Genomic DNA, 15754 nt, shown 5'->3' on the forward strand with positions numbered 1-15754 from the left:
TTTGGAAAAAATATTTAACTTTGTTCCAGAGGGCAGAATAATTACTTAGGGATCAGTGTATCTCTTTCTTTATGAGCATAAATTACAAAGATTAGATAATGAACCATTGTAATTATGGTGTGCATATAGAATAAGGTTATTCAAAATATTACTCTTAGAATGTGAGTGTGTATAGATATAAAATTATATCTATAGAAAATATGTTAGCCTAGCGCTTGCTGAAAGCACTTCAAATGTACTTTGTCTTCAAATGAACTTTAAGAATTGCCCATTTAAAGAAGTAGTTATCATCGGTCTGGTATTTTATAGTGTCACTGGACCCCCTCTCTGAAAACCTAGTTTAAATTCCAGCACAGCTACTTCCTAGCTATGTGATTTTTAGCATATCCTTTTGATATTTCTGCTCTTTGAAGCCTTCCCATTGGCTAAGTGGAAATACTAATCTCCCAGCCTGCCAGGACTAATTGACCCAGTGTATGTTAACAAACTTCCTCCAAAAAATACGACTAGAGCTACCATATCACCCAGCAACCCCTTCTAAGTATCTACTCAAAATTAAAAAAAAAAAAAAACTTGTTTGTAAAGATGGATGTACCTCTGTGTTCGTTACACCATTATTCACAATAGCCAAGACATGGAAACAACCTAAGTGTCCTCTGAGGGATGACTGAATAAAGAAGACGTGGGACACGTCTACCATGGAACACTCCTCAGCCGTGAGGAAGGACAAAGTACTGCCATTTGGGACACCATGGATGGATCTTGAGAGTATTACGCTAAGTGAAATAAGTCAGAAAAGAACCATATGACTTCACTCGTATGTGAGGTATAAAAAAGCAACAGATGAACAAACAAAACGAAATAAACTCATAGACAACAGGACGGCGGTCACCAGAGGGGAAGAGGGTGGGAAGGGGACAAAGAGGGCACAGGGGTCAGACACGTGCTGATGGAGGGAGACTGGACGTCGGGAGGTGAGTACACGCGGAGTGCAGAGATGTTGGGTTATGAAGTTGTACACCTGGAATTTGTCTAATGTTCACTAGCTAATGTTACCCCATACACTTAATACTTTTTAGAAAACTATGAAAAGGATAAATGCCAATAATTATATTTATATGGATCCCTTGTGATATCTTACCATCAGTCTTTGTTACTCTTCCAAGTCTAAGAAAGGTATGATGACTGATCCAAATGCACAGTAATCCAAGGTTTAAAAAAAATCTGGTCAAGCAACGTGCCCGAAGATACCCACAGCTTTCTGCTTAAACAAGGGCGTGGTGTTTCCCCCGGTGCCTCCTAACCACTGAATGTGCTGTAGAATAGTCTACACGCCTCCTGCACATAATAACCCCGTCCCTCCAAAGGCAACTGAGGGGCAGCGTGGGGACAGCAGGCACTGGGGAAGTTCCTCCTGGGTGTCCTGAAAGTACCTTGTAATGGAGTTTCCCTTGTCTCTTATGGAAATGAATTCAAGTGGCCTACTCTCTTACATATGGTATACTTGTTAAAACGTTTCTACTATTAGAATTCTTATTTGAACCCTTCATCAGAGCTGCCTAATTAAGCTACTAAAGTTTATGTAAATTAGTAAAATGACTTGTTCGTGTTTTCTAATTTTTTACCCCCCAAAAGTATTTCCAACCTTGCTTATAAAATTGTACTCCCAGTAACTTATATACAAAAATTAAAACTAGTAAAATTTTTAAAAATATTTTTAAACAGAACTTTTAAAGTAATTGCCTCAGATTTTGAAGGCCAAGTACAACAATGAGTTCTAGACCAACCCTGCCTGATAGTAACCATATCGGAATAAGCACTTCCCTCCACGACTGGTTGAACTCATTTGAATGCAGGCATATTTTAAGTCAATCACGTGTCTTTGAGTTCCCACCTTATATTGGTCATGCACAGGGCCACACACAGATGGCCACCTTTATGTGAATAAGAAGATGATGGATTAAATTCCTCTTTTCAGGGAGCTGAAGGCCTGAGTTAAGGGCACCGCTGGCAAGCAGAGAACAGACTTGGAAATCAGTCCCCACTTTGCCCCACATGCCCCTTTTCAGCCACCAACTGTACCTCCTTACACAGCCGTCACAGTCACACAATATTTGAATGTGACCCTCTCTGGAGCTAGCCTCTGCCCCCAGAACAAAACAGCACCTAAAGCTGATTCATTTGGTGATCGTTTAAGCCACAGATGGTTTTGGGGTTTTTTTCCTGACAGTAGTGGGAGTAACTCTCTGGAAGGTCTCCTGTAGCAACGCAGTGTTTTCACACCGGTAACCCTCACAAACAGCTTTAATTCGGATAAATGGAGAGCTAGCGTTCATTCCACGGGCATGAAAGAAGTACCACTCACATAGTTTCGATTCAAGGAATCTTAATGAGATTCAGGGAAAAGTTTCCAAGATTTACCCAATGGTGGTTCTGTTTTCTTGACACAAAATTTCTTTTTAAATAGAAAGAAATGTAGGGAGTAAAAGGGTAAGGGTTCCCCTCTTACCTGTATAAAAAAAAAATCTTCTTGAGGCAACAATGAAACGAGGTAAATACTCTTTCTAAATAACACTTTTAAAGTTTTTCTCCTTTTGTTTTACAAAAGTTTATAACAACCCTTCATAAACACTATGAACTCTTGTCATTAAGGAAAATAAATCAACGTGGAACAGTCCACTGATTATTATAAAAGACTATGACAACACTTATAATAAAATGGTATTAAATCATATAATAATAGACCAAAACACTTTGAAATCATGATATAAATCAGCAACTCAGGGCAAGCCCTTAGAGAAATAACTAGAATTTGTTTGAGTTGGTCTATCTTTTGGCTAACCAAACATTTTAGAAATCAACATGATGACTTATTCCAAACTCCAAACAAATGTAACATTTAGTTAATAGTGGGTTTTATGTGATGACTCAGGATTTTCTTTGTAAACATTCATTTTTCGCCTTACTAACACAAGTTCATTAAACAAAATTTGGAAAATGCAGAAAAATAGAAAGAAGGAAAAAAGTAGAAAAACCCCATGTTGCTATTAACAAATGAACCTCAAATCATCTGTTTTGGTAGAAGAAATGGCATAGTAAAAATTGAAACACAAATACCATTGCCATGAGTAGCCTAGTAGCTAAGTGAATAGAGTTAGACTTTGACCATCTCTTAAAAACAGGTCTTTTCTCTATGGAGTACTACTACTATTTCCATAAGAATATCTGTTTTGCCACAACCAATGAGAAGTGACTGCTCCCTGCTCCGTTCGGAGGGATGTGGAAGGTAACGCCCGCTGACCTTCAGTGTGTCTCGGTTGGCCTCGGGCAGGAGGATGACTAGGAGGTTCAAAGCCTGTAGCTGTTGCTTCTTGGTTGGAAGATCTGCAGACAGATTAAATAAATCAGACCTCTTTTCTTTACTGAACATTTTCCATTATTTTCTTTTTTTCATTTTGTGAGAAAAAAGTTATTTGGATTAAACCCCCCTGTGAAATGTAAGACGGTGACTGAGCAGCAAGCCTTGCTGAGAGAGTGTTTGCGGGCAATCAGGACCAGCAGCTGCTGCCTCAGTTTCCCTCTCGGATTGCTCACTTCCCATGCGATCACGTGCCCCGAAGCCCGGTGTTTGCTGACACACAGTAGTGCGTGGACAATCATTTCACCGGCTGCATGCGCATTATTCCCCGCTAAAAAGGCCTGGAAGACTGGACCCTGCCTGATACGGTGTCGGGGGGAACCCATAACAGTCAGGCCTGCGTCTTTTACTGCTGAGTGCACAAACCGGGTGGTGAGAGTCCGTCAGTTCCTATGGCAACATGGAGCACAGAGCCCGGAACACAGCGGGTGCTCAATAAACAGTTGTGGAGGGAACTGGAAAACCAACCAGCAATGAACGCGTGGGGGAGGTATTTATCACTTATCATTTTTGGTAGCCTGTACCCCACTTAACATTTATAGATATTTGGAGTCATTCTGGCATTTGTTTTCCAGGGATAAATTTGGTCCTTCAGTCCACATCCAAAGAATGTGTGTAAAACAGCACAACTCAACCATTAAGAAATATTTTACACAGATGATGTCAGGCACGCCTGCCCTAGAAGTTCTGACGAAATGTTACGCTATGTCGCACAGGAATCGTCCCACTATGACATGCTTTGAGAATAGCGGGGCATACGTGGAATATTATGCAGTCATTAAAAACTGACATCTCGCCGTTTGCATGGCGTGGGCGGACCTGCAGGGCAGTAGGCTAAGTGGAATAAGTCAAAGAAAGACAAGTAACATATGATTTTTCCTATATGTGGAATCTATTTTTTTTTTTTTAAAGCCAAGCTCATAGGTACGGAGAAGAGATTGGCGGTTTTTGCTGGGGCAGGGGCAAATTTGTGAGGAGGGTCCAAAGGTGCAAACTTCCAGTCGTGGCATAAATCAATCATGGGGAGGTAGCACAGCACATGGTGGCTACAGTTCATAATGCTACGGTGCATCTTTGGAAGATAATAAGAGAGTAGATTTAGAAAGTTCTCATCACAAGAAAAAAATGTCCATCACTACGTACGGTGAGGGATATTAATTAGACTTACAGTGACCTTTCAGAACATATACAAATACTGAATCATTACCTTGTACACCTAAAACTAATATGGGATGGTACATCCATTGTACCTCAATAAAATGTTAAAAAGGAATAGCCTGGAATGGCTCTGGTTGACACTGCAGCTCACCATAATCATTAATAGTGGCCCCCTTGTACTCTCAAACGTGTCCCAGTTTGGAAGTAAAACATGTGGTCACCAGAACGTGACATCTTTCCTTTTCTGTTGGCCTCTGTGGACTATAAGGCATAATTATGCCAGTATATAAATCTCATATGATCTCTGTGTTCAGTAGAAAGGAATTGAGAACTATCTGAAACATTAATTTGGAGCCTGCCCAAGAGTACAAAATGGCAAGATTTAAGAAGTCTCTTGCCCTCCACCAATGAGGCACTCACATGATTTGTTCCATGTTCCTGCATGACCATTTCAGAAAGTTAATTTTTCAGAAAATAACCACAGACGCTGCTCCATCTCCTCGTGATTTTATGATAACTGTTAATCCACAGTTTCTCCAGTAAATGTTGCTTTTAACACTTGGCAAGAAAACTGTATCAGAGATCTTACGTGACTCATTCTATTATAAGAGATATGTGAAGCTTCCAAGTTTTAACATGAAAATATATTGTATTGCTTAAAGCGCATGTAATTAGTTTGTACCCAAAGAGAACATTCTGTTTTCTATTTACACCGAGATGTGTATTTACAAAGGAAAAGGGGATCATGTGGCACCCATTGACATGAGTGAGTCAATATGTACACCCAAATATATCTGGTAACATTCCTTATGATGCAAAATGTTGTTACAACAATTAGTAGAGATGGCAGAAGCACAAAGATTGCCTCAAAGAGGGACAGGACTTACTCTGGACGGCCTGAAAGGCTTGGAGGTACTCCACACTGAGCAGCGGCTGGGGCAGCTCCCGGATGAAGAGCTTCAGCAGGCTGGCCGCATCATGCTGCTTGACACTTTCCCAATTAAAAGCCCCTTCGTAAAACTTTGCTTCTAGTTCTTGGCAAAGATTCTGAAAGGCAGAAGAAAAATAAAAAGGCTACCAGTAAGTGCATTCTTTTTTTTTTTTTTCCTGCTGAGAATGTGATCCACTTCCCACTTTACAAGTGATTCTACTTTTTAGAAAGACATCTGAAAGTAGTGAAGGCCAACACTTTTCTGTCATGCAGCGAAGTGCTACTCCCCTACCCCCAGTGCGCTTTGCCAAATGAGAATGATACCTAAGCCCCCCAAAATTCAGAAAATTTACTTATTTTTCTGGACACAAATCAAACCTTAAACAGTTAAAGGTTTAACTGAAAGATTAGTTAAAATCATCTTTACATTAGGGGGTTTATTTAGATGCTATAATTTTTCATTAAGTTAAAAGAATCTTTAAAAAAAAAAAAACAGTCTATGTTTTAAGTTATTTAGAAGTACATTCCATAGCAAAATGCATAATCCATCCCTGGGCCTAAAGCAGAAGGCTACTCTGATTCGTCACCCCTGGGAAAGGGAAAACCAAACTCTATAGCTAATGAGGCACGAAATACATCAATGCACCTGTCTTCAATGCAGGGGCCTTAAGTAACACAGCCACCCTGCTGCTGGCTGCAGAAAACGGTTGGATCTGTGTAGAATGAGAAATACCTAGTTCATTTACCTCAAGGCCTCTACGAGATTTGCCAGACAAATTATTAGTAATAAATCAATTTGGTTTCACAATCACTATTTTCTGTATGCTTTCTTACTGGGGTGTAAATCTATTGTGTTAAAAATCTTTCCAGGTCCCTGTCACCTTCTTCTATTATTTGAAACTGTTATCCCAAATTAATGTCCTTTGTTCTTTTTATAAGGTAAATTTATGACACTTGCTCTTTCCAATTCAACTCCCTTTTCTACCCCAATTATTTCTGTAATTGCTGAATACATAAAGGTAAACCTAAAAATGGGGAGCAAGAGAAAGAGAGGTGTAAGGAGAGACAGGTGAAAGAGGAGGGAGTGAGGAGAGAGACACAGGGAGGGAGAAGAGTATAAGAAATTTGGTGGGGCAGGGGAGAGAGAAAACCAAAAATTTTGCATATGATTTACTTATAAAGGACCAACTACTGCATAATTTGGTATGTGACACCAGGCTGAGTTGAAGAGTCGAGCCAGCTGAGCTGACTTCATTGACCTTCTTAGAAACTACATTTAGTTAAACTCATCCTTCTGCCAGAAACCCAGTCAAAATATTTATCAAATACACTCTCTATTTGCTATTGTGTTCTTAAGTAAACGTGTTTACGACTTGTGAGTTGGCTATTCATTCTGCTAATGAATGCTGTGAACAGTGAAGTGAGGAGAAGTAATCTTACTGATAGGGGTAAATGAAGTCGCATTACCCGTTTCTGAGTCTGTCTCTATACGAGAATGTACTTCTCAACAGAACTTATCTCAGAATCACATACCATGCCCATGATTGACTGGTGGTGAAATAGCCGTAGGTGTTTGCAGACGAATGGAGACGACGGCAACTTGTCAGACTCACAGAGCACCAGCACCGTTTCAGGACCTCTGTGCACCAGACACCAAGCCCAGGGGACACAGACTGAATGAAATTTGTGAGCAGGATATATCAGGTTACTCGAACCCGATTAAACTGAGATTGCGATGCAGTAAGAGCCAAGTAGGCCGAAACTAGCCTCCTAAATTGAGGAAGCTTATCAAAATAAGCAGGTGATGGAAATGTGGGACGTATGAATAGTAATTCCACTCCTAGCAGCTCCACAGCCACAGTCCCAGGGCATGGAGGGTGTGCAGCTCCCAAGAGTCATTTCTTTCTGATTCGGCTCTAAAGATGTCATATGGGATAGGTCTTAAGGAAATGGACAGAGAAAATCTCTTCCCTCTACCCAATTTCTCTTGGATTTGCAAACTCAGGAAGACAATATATTGCATGTGGGCAGTGACTCGTACTATCTCAGTTTAGAGCTACAGCTGAATTTGGAGGATAAGGTAAAGAAGATTGTTAACAACTACTAACCAAAACTTTTCTAGATGAAGTTTCCAGACAAAGCTACATTTCCAAGAGGCTCCATAAAGTGCAAATTCCCTGAGAGGCATATGAATTATGCATCGTCTGTGGGGTAGTTGCGCCTTGACCGTGCACCCACTGGGTGTTTTATTCCCCGGATCAGGAGTTGGGCGACAGAGAGACAGGGAGGAGCATACACAGTATCCTAGGACAGGGAGAAGGAAATGCCTATTGAGAGAACAGAAAGCGGGGGAAGGGAGAGAGGGGGCTCCACCCAGGACCTCTGGGAATGACCTCTTTCGCAGGCCAGACTCGGGCTGCCCCGAACCCAGTGAGACAGGGAGCTGTGCAAGTCAGGAAAGTGACTGAGAAGTCTCATTTTGGCAGCTTTACTAAAACGAATTATGTCAAGTCTCCTGCTCTGCTCAGCTAATGGAGTTTATCATCCTACCTCAAAAAAACCTCAACTGCCATTATTCACGCTGACTAAATCTATCACCAGCCCCCTACTAATATTTTGACTCATCATGTTCTCTTCTCATTAGAAGGATGAATCTACTCTTACCTTTTGCCTGTTGACTTTCGTTCCTACGTTCTGTTTGCATAGGTTATCTGCCCCTTTGTTTATCACAGTATTATTATAGGTAATGTGATTTTCAAAAAAAAATCAAAACAACACAACTTAGAAGAGGCTACAGAAAAACTAAATATGAGCTGAACGTCAAGAGGTTTTATTGCTCTATTTAATCCACTAACAATGGGAAAAGGGGGCGGAAGGGCAAGTTAGCTTTGAAAAATGCAAAAGTGTAACTAAACAATAAAGTTTTACATCAGTAGAACCAAGGGGTTACCTTGATTCTAACAGCAGCTCCAGGTATTCTTAAGAGGCCTTCAGTTTCCAAACCTCCCTCTTCAATTCGAGAAATCAGCTGTGTATGAACAGAAGAACATTCTGATTTTGGTATTTGTTAACAGGTACAATTCCAAATTTAACATCTGTTTCACATACAAATCAGTGGAAACTGATTACAATGACACATAAACTGGATTTTATAAGTTTTGAATGCAATTGCACTACCACTATGCTTTAACCAGTAGTTGCCAAAACTTTAGTTAGAATTTAGAATTTAGAAAAAGTTGCGTCTCATTCTCCTTTGTAACAGAAGTGTATAATTTCACACAGCAGCTGTGGAACTCCAAACAAACAGAAACTAAAAATATTCATTGTTTAAAAGCAACTAAAACCATCCATTTCTTTTGCTTTTCCCAAAACATACCATTCCACAATCAAATAAATCTTATGAAATTCTAGTATTTGCACATTTACATCTCATTTTTACTTTGTTCAAAGAAACAATTATTTATGATATGAAATAAAAAAAACTTTACAAATACTCATTTTAAAGTGTTTAAGCAAGCTTTGGTGGTAAACGTAAATAAAAAACAGTTCTTGTATAAGGCTTCTAAGTCATACCTGATGCCCTATTAATGCATGGAGATCTTTCTACATCCAGGATCCCATTAAAATAACAAAGTTTGTTGTTTTTTTTTTTAGTAAGGCAGAAACCCACAAGAATAAGGTAAATGAAGACATTGCAACACCATACTGTTAGAAGCTAGGAAGTTGGGAAAAGTGGTTAGTTTCTTGGCAGAGTGATCTTCCAATATGCATTCCCTAGGCAGTACATGAAGACTTTATAGGGGGCACTCTGCTATTTTAAGGAAATCAATTTCCACGTCCCTCAGTTTCAATATAAGGCACTTACTAGTGTCACGTAGATTTTCCTTCCTACCACACATCCTCCTTTCACAATAGCCTTCTCCTGCTTTATAAAAGGCAGACATACTCTTCACTCATCTCTAACCCTTCAAAAGTACTCTCTGAACACCCTAAGGTATAAAATCGTCTATAGTGCCAAGAACCTAAAATTGCAATTATTTTTTTTTCAAAGAAACCTCCTTTAATGATTAACCAAGGCTCTACAAACTACATAAAGCTTAGTGTTTTCCCCTTAGTTATAAAAGTGTCTCAGCAGCAAAGCATGGCATCATAAATGAGGTCTTTTGACCTTTGTCTGGATGTTCTGAAATCAGCTGTATTGTATAGCGTGTAGACACTGGACAAGCTGGAAATTTTTCTTTAATGACCTCACCTCTTCTATCCCTGGATTATGGCCAAAGAATGAACTAATCTTGAGGGAGTCAGGTAAGAATAAAGCAAAGAGTAGTTTCAAAATTTTCCCAAAGATTTATTATCCACTGAAAAGAGAAGCAGCTTTAACCAACCAGTCAATGCAGTACCTGAGTTTTTGAAATTCAACTGAAATATTTTCAAAGACACTATTTTTCAAATTACACTGGATAAAAACCCACATCAAAATAATTTACATAATTATTTTACATTAGATGGGCATTATTCAATAAAGTATTTAAAACCAAATTTATTAAATAATACCATGCAAAAGTTATTTAATGTATAAGCAATTTCCCTTTATTTAATCTTATAAAATGTTTTAAATGTTCTATTAACAAAGGATCAAATTATATTCTAGCTGCTGGAGCAAATTAGTTTGTAGCAGCATACATACACCTTTCACGTTCATTAAATACAAAGGAAAAATTGACCATGATTTCTCAATAACCAAATGAGAGTAATTTCTGAATTTTTATAGTTGAGTCACTTTTATTATTCTCTAAAGCTGAACACTAGCACTGAATTGAGGTGTGTATATGAGTATATTGTCTGAAGGAATGTCGTGTGTTTTCTCATATTTTTTACTTTGAAAATACCATATTTTTAGCCCTACAATATATTGCATTATTAAAACATAATTATACTTTACAGCTTTTCTTTCATTTCCAAGACAAAATAGAGAGATGAAAAATATATTGATCTATATATTTTAATCATGATGCTTTTAGTAATTTATTTTCAGGATACATTCTGCATTTATCAGCAATTTTCATTGCATTTTCCAAAATACATACAACATACTTACATGAATTAAAAAACAAACTGAAAATGAAGTCAGACTTTTTGACACAAAGTATGTTTGATTTGGCCGATTGCTTTGAAAGTGAGAAAAGAATCTGCTGTTAGGCAAAATTTTTTCATAGATAAAAATTAAGAATATTTCTATTTCCCCAAATCTTTCTGAAATTATAGTTTAAACAATGTGCCTCTAAAGATTTAAAACAAAAAACAGATACAGTTCACAGATAAGCTTCGTTAAAGTCCTTTTTGGGTATGTATCTCAATCTTTTTTGCAAGTCACTGGGTTCCAATTTTTTAGCTTATCAATCAAAACATATCTTTTGTGATAAATCACTGTGACTTTTTTGTTTATAATTCAGAGAGGATGCAAATAGATAAGTGTTTATCTAGTAGTAAGCTCTTTATATGCCCTTCTACTTTCTTTAACTTTTTAAAAAATATTTTATTTATTTATTTTTATTTTTCTAGAGAGGGGAAAGGAAGGAGAAAGAGAGGGAGAGAAACATCAATGTGTGGTTGCCTCTCATGTGCCTCCTACTGGGGACCTGGCCCACAATCCAGGCATGTGCCCTGACTGGGAATCGAACCAGCGACCCTTTGGTTTGCAACCCATGCTCAATCCACAGAGCTACACCAGCCAGGGCCCTTTTACTTTTTTAATGAACCAAAATATTTCAGGGCTGTTATCTAGTAACTGCAAACTGGTGGGCAGCCAGAGTCTCCAGAAGAAACCACAAATGTAAAAGAACTAAATACATAAGAAAACAACTTCAAGAGAAAATGACAAGGGACTGGATGCAATCCTGAACCTGGTCAGGAGGTATTGCTGAACCTTCATGGAGATGGAACTTTACCCTTCATGGGTATGATGGTGAATTCAATGTGTCAACTTGGCGACTATGCCCAGTTGTTTGGTCAAATACCAGTCTAGATGCTCTTGCGATATTTTGTGGTTTGTTTTTTTTACCTGTAATTAAAATTTAAATCAGTAGAGTCTGAGTAAAGCAGATTACTCTCTATAACATGAATGGGTCTCATGTAGTCCTGAAGGCCATAAGAGCAAAGACCAAGGTTCCCTAAAGGAAAAGCATTTCTGCCTTAAGACAGCGACACAGGAACCCTGCCTGCGGTTTCAACTGGCAGTCTTTGGATTCAAGACTGAGACATTAACTCCTGCCTGAGTTTCCAGTTTCCTGGCCTGCTCTACATATTTCAGAATTGCCATCCCCTACACTTGCATAAGCCAATTTTTAAAAATAACTCTCTCTCATATATATTCATATACACATATATATATATGTATATAATTTTTAGAAGGATTGGTGCTGAGATCCTTTCTTCTTTGTACAGTCATCTGTGTAGAGTAACTGGCACCTTTTATTAACATTAAAAGAATTCGAATAGATGGCCTATACTTGTTAGCATCTCTCTGTTAATCACTGGCACTGTGGACAGCTATTCAAACAGATACAAGTTCTACTGGCAGTGGCTAACAGGCTGATGAGCAGGATTAACACTGTACAGCAACGTTCATCAGCAGACACTGAGAAACAGGTTTGGATGTAATAGAGAACATGAAGAAAAAAGGAATAAGACGCTAGTAGACAAAACAGGTAGACACCTGGCTTGGAATAGCAGAAGAATAAGTGACAGGTAGAATAAATGCCAAGTCGATTGAGCTTTGGTATCGATGAGTATATTGAGTCAATCAATTGTGAAAGTTCCCATTGCCACTCTTGCTATTGCCAGAACTTCCTGAAACTGTGATATAAGTCAGGTGTTGCAAAGAATCTATAGCTTGGGTTGTCCGTAACTGATTTGACCTGGCTTTCTCATTGTGCATTCCCTGGCTTTTATCACATGTAATCTGTGTTTCTGAATAATGATGGCTCAGAGGTTAGACTGAAATTCTCATATTGCCATAGATAACGCCCTTATGAATAATTGAGTGTAGAATACACAAGTGACTTGACAGTTTAGCAATCATTTTCTGATTCTACTTTACGGTTTCTCTGCCTAGTTTGGAAGTAGACATTGGTAAATGAAATTGGACATCCTCACTGTAAATAAGAAAGCTTGGGAAATACACACAGGCATGAAATATTCATGAGGATTCAATTCCCTAGAAATTTATAAGCAGTTTCCATTTCTATGTATTATAGAATTGAAATCTCAATTACACAAAGCCAGCTAATAGAAGACAGGAAAATGATGCCAGGTAATCACTGTTACAGTAATAACACAGAAAGCACCACCATGAAATAAAAATTATGAGCCCTTGAAACAAATTTGTTTCCTGAATAGAAAATCAAAGTACAAAATAAGAGCATATCAATTGGAAAACTACATTATAATAATATGAATGCAAAACTAAAAATAAAAACACTATTAGTTGAAGTATGCTCTCTCCATGCTGACCCATTCAGGCCTACTTACTTTTTGAAATATCAAGGGTATTCGAGTTCCTGGTACTTTCCTCTGATCAAGTTCTAACAATACTGTTAATGGAACACAAAAAAGGCCAGAATCTGCAATAAAAAGTAAAATAAAATTTCTTCATTCCAATCAGTCCATAAAATACTAACGCAAAACGTACAGGCACAGGATTTCTGATGTCGCCATTCGATCAGACTAATTACTGAACACCTAAGTGAATGACACTGTCTAGTCATTAGGCGTATACGCCCCAACGGGAAAATCCTGCCCTTGCCTTACAGAGCCATCTAGCAGGAAGATAACAGGGCAAATAATTGCAAGTAATCTCCCTGAAATAACCAGAAAAGTATAAACTGATACATAAGAGAAATAAGAGTATTTATTTTTTAAATTTATGTGAAAGTACATAAATATGCAAAAATTTGCTAAAGGTAGTCAAGTTAAAAGGGTTGGCTTCAAGTAAATATCACTCATCTCTTACCTATTTAATTGGCATTTAACATTCTACAATACAGCAAAATACAAATACTTGCCTTTTGAGAAATCAGCCAATATTATGACCTTGTTCTACAAAAGTTTTTCTTTAGAAAAACACTGTAGATACTTAGTATTCTTCAATTTAAATTTGTAGTTTTATATATTTGGGAATATCTCCAGAAAGGACAGGTAATAATTTCTAATTTCTCTAAATTAAAATCATAAGCCTTAAGTCTGGTATGAGTACAGCTGGTTCCCGTGCCTCCCACTTCCTCCCCCCCCCATGACTGAGGGAACAGCTAGCACTGAGGTTTAACACACGTCATCTGGGGGAGAGACAAATCCTTTGTGAACACGGAAAGGGGGATGATCTTCACAGTATGAACGCAGACTTTGCACACTATGACACTTGGCAGAGATGCCATTCAAGAGGATGCTAGTAATCCAGCTAATTACTTATAGTTTAAAAGTTAAGAAAATAATGTAATCTTCAAGAATATTCAAGTCTAGTTTTTAAGGTGAACAGCTTAGATAAGACATAAAAATACTTAAAAAGATGGAAGTAAAACCTATTAATAATGAGACTCAATAAGAATGACAATACTTCTCTTAATATTGGCTTAATAGTGCTAAGATGCAATTCTAAACCAAACAAAAAAAACCCTTCAAGCCAAATTTAAAGTCTGAGTACAGATATTTAAATTACATTTCTGCTTTATATTTGGAGAAGGCTTTGTGATAAACTTCTAAAGAAACATCTGATGTCTTCATTACCTACAGTGGACTTGTGGAAAACCAGAAGCATCATTTAACCCAGAAATGCACCTTTCCAAGCTTTAAGCTAAAATACTCAAAGGAACTGAGCGCAGAATAAGGTCTTCTGGGGTCCAGCGTGGTAGAGGGCCTGGAGGGAAGGCACACTTCAGTCCTACAGAGGCACTCGTCTTGGCTAATGTTACCATAGCAACTCAATAATCCTCATTCTTTCTTGGTTTCTCCTTAGGAAATACCGTTAAGGTTAAACAAGAGGTCTGAAATTCCTACACAGTAAAGCTTTGACAACAGAGAATTATCTGGATTTTCAGACCAATAATGTCATGGAAAACAAAAACCGAGAAGCTGCCTGTTCTCTTATTATGTTGTAAAAAATATATAGTAACCTTATAAAATGGGTAAAGCTGCTTCCAAAAGAAGAACTACACATATACATGGCAAATGCAATTTAGCAGTGTTATGTGCCACAATGGCATTATTTTATTAAAAGAGGGAAGAATGTGTTTGCGAAATATTTAGAAGTAGAATGTTAATGAACAAAAGGGTTACTAACTACCCTATGTATTTCCCCTCAAATAAATAAGCAAAAGTGATTGATCAGGATCGACCATTTTTCAAGATTTCATTTTGGAAATAAATATATGTAACAAATGCACTATTTTTAAAAAAGATTTTATTTATTTTTCGAGAGAGGAGAAAGGAGAGAAAAACAGAGAGAAACATCAATGTGTGGTTGACTCTTGTGCGCCCCCTCCTGGGAACCTGGCCCACAACTGAGGCATGTGCCCTGACTGGGAATCAAATCGGTGGCCCTTTGGTTCACTGGTTGGCACTCAATCCACTGAGCCACACCAGCCACAAATGCATTATTTCTAATGTACAGTTTTAAAGGAGTGAGCATGTGAGTTAAGATTCTTTGATTCAGAATTTCCCTCTATGGTAATTTAATATTTGATTGAGCCTTTATTTTCTACAGCCTAGAAGACAGTGCATTTTTATCAAGGTACAACATTTTTGAAGGCAATATTTTAGAATCTAAACTTCAGGTGTATTGTAGTGTTTGTTCTATAGATGTTTTGCCCCTAAAAATACTGTTAAAAAGTCAGGCTCATCCTTGCTACTTTAGAAGTAAATCTGACTGTTTTTCATGTCAACTTACCTTTTGTTTTAATTTTCACAGCTTTTTGTTGTTTCAGTTCGACACCCAGTACATCATAGAGGGCCGTCAGCTCAATCAGGGCTAAATAGCAAACTTTCTTCATGTCCTGGGGCGCCAGGTCACCAATCCTGGTGGTGCCTGTTTTGTCTTTTGGCACTCTGAAATTCTAAAATAAATACCATTAATATAGAAAAAATGTAATATAGTAAATTCTAAAATAGAACTAGAGTAATACCATTACTGTAGTAATACCATTAGTATGGTAACCTTTTCTCAATGAAAGATAAAATTTTAAGTACGGAATAGT

The 15754-nt window shown here is 37.9% G+C and overlaps 1 protein-coding gene across 4 annotated transcripts in view; it reads right to left on the reverse strand.

The window, feature by feature from the left end:
• ARHGAP18 (Rho GTPase activating protein 18) overlaps positions 1–15754 on the reverse strand; it is a 121420-nt gene that overhangs the window by 21348 nt on the left and 84318 nt on the right. For all 4 annotated transcript variants that reach the window (XM_053913555.2, XM_024551871.4, XM_053913554.1 and 1 more), the window contains 5 exons: positions 15448–15613; positions 13038–13129; positions 8458–8535; positions 5464–5623; positions 3302–3384 (listed from right to left, as the gene is read on the reverse strand). In XM_053913555.2, coding sequence (XP_053769530.1) covers positions 3302–3384; positions 5464–5623; positions 8458–8535; positions 13038–13129; positions 15448–15613 — 579 coding nt within the window. The remainder of the gene's footprint in view (positions 1–3301; positions 3385–5463; positions 5624–8457; positions 8536–13037; positions 13130–15447; positions 15614–15754) is intronic.

The sequence above is a fragment of the Desmodus rotundus genome, chromosome 11, assembly GCF_022682495.2.
Source record: "Desmodus rotundus isolate HL8 chromosome 11, HLdesRot8A.1, whole genome shotgun sequence".
Lineage (NCBI taxonomy): Eukaryota > Metazoa > Chordata > Mammalia > Chiroptera > Phyllostomidae > Desmodus > Desmodus rotundus.